The sequence below is a fragment of the Microtus ochrogaster genome, chromosome 5, assembly GCF_000317375.1.
Source record: "Microtus ochrogaster isolate Prairie Vole_2 chromosome 5, MicOch1.0, whole genome shotgun sequence".
Taxonomy (NCBI): domain Eukaryota; kingdom Metazoa; phylum Chordata; class Mammalia; order Rodentia; family Cricetidae; genus Microtus; species Microtus ochrogaster.
Genome location: NC_022012.1, coordinates 20,870,334 through 20,871,658, shown reverse-complemented (window position 1 = coordinate 20,871,658; position 1,325 = coordinate 20,870,334). Strand labels below are relative to the sequence as shown.

General features: G+C 49.8%; 1 protein-coding gene across 1 annotated transcript in view; it reads left to right on the top strand.

Moving 5' to 3' along the window:
• Positions 1-1,325, top strand: part of Glb1l2 (galactosidase beta 1 like 2) — a 41,452-nt gene that overhangs the window by 11,104 nt on the left and 29,023 nt on the right. Inside the window, exon 2 of the mRNA XM_026779239.1 lies at positions 909-1,106. Within this exon, the coding sequence (XP_026635040.1) occupies positions 909-1,106 (198 nt within the window). The remainder of the gene's footprint in view (positions 1-908; positions 1,107-1,325) is intronic.

Sequence of the window (1,325 nt, the reverse complement as noted above, 5' to 3'; positions counted from 1 at the left end):
TGTATACCAGGCTGGTCTCGAACTCACAGAGATCTGCCTGCCTCTGCCTCCCGAGTGCTGGGATTAAAGGCGTGCGCCACCACCGCCCGGCTCTGCACCGAATATTTTTATGTTCTTATTTTCTGTCTCCAACTTTCCTAAACCAGTTCTTGTTGACTTTTTCTAGTGACCTTTAAGAGCCTAGATAAAGAGAGAGACTTCTAGTTGTGTAAGTCACGGGGAACAAGTTGAGGGCTCCCATTGGCCAGCCAACCACTGAGACATCCATAGGAGCTTTTTCATGGACTGTAGCTGCTTCCTAGCCTTCATGGACAGGCACCTGCCATTCTGTGTTATCCCTTGTTGATGGTAGATTATCAGAAGGTAATAACTTCATATCTGCTCAGTGAATGGATGCCATTTAATCCAGATGCCTCTTTCTAGGTATCTGAACCATGATACCATGGCTGTGACCATGAGAGGGCTCTGAGGTACTGTTTTGGTAGCCATTGCTTTAATGGTTAGTCTGATGGCTTAGAACAACCGGCAATAGTAGAAGCCCGTGAGCTGCAGCTGTTCTTGTCTGTGACACTAGAGAACAATTCCCCACATAGCTTGACCCTTCCTCATCCTCTCTCCCTTTAGCCTACGTGTCTTCATGTTGAACATTGTGTCTGTCTTGTTCCTGGTTGCAGCATCAGCTTGCACTTCCCCTGCAGTGGGGCCCAGCCCAGGAAGTAGTGCTGAAGAAGGTCATCTGCCAAGGTTTGGCTAAGTGGGAAGGTGGGAGCTTTGCCTGGCCATCCTGGGAGCAGGCAAAAGAGAAAGCAGAGGACTTGTGAAGGACAGAAGGACACAATGTGTATCTCTGTACCCATGCTCACTGCTGTAGAAACCTCAGGGCTACATGAGGGCCTTTGATTTTTCAGGTTGAACTGGAGCACTCTGCTTCCTCTATGGCTCCAGCATCGGCGCCTGGGACTTCGAACAAAAGGTCCAGACTTCATGCTGGAGGACTCCACCTTTCAGATTTTTGGGGGATCCATACACTATTTCCGTGTGCCCAGGGAATATTGGAGGGACCGCCTGCTCAAAATGAAAGCCTGTGGCTTGAATACCCTTACCACGTAAGTGCCGCCTCCCCATCTCTCCACCAAGCTTGGCTACCAAGTTGGGGCCCCTGGTGCTTGCAGGAGGAAAGCTATGAGAGGAAGTTAGCCCAAGCTGCGTGCTTAGGTTTGCAAGCTCTATAGAGCTCCCTACAGATAAAGTAGAGGAGATGCAACCGTACAGTACGAGGGAGAGAGAGAGAGAGAGAGAGAGAGAGAGAGAGAGAGAGAGAGAGA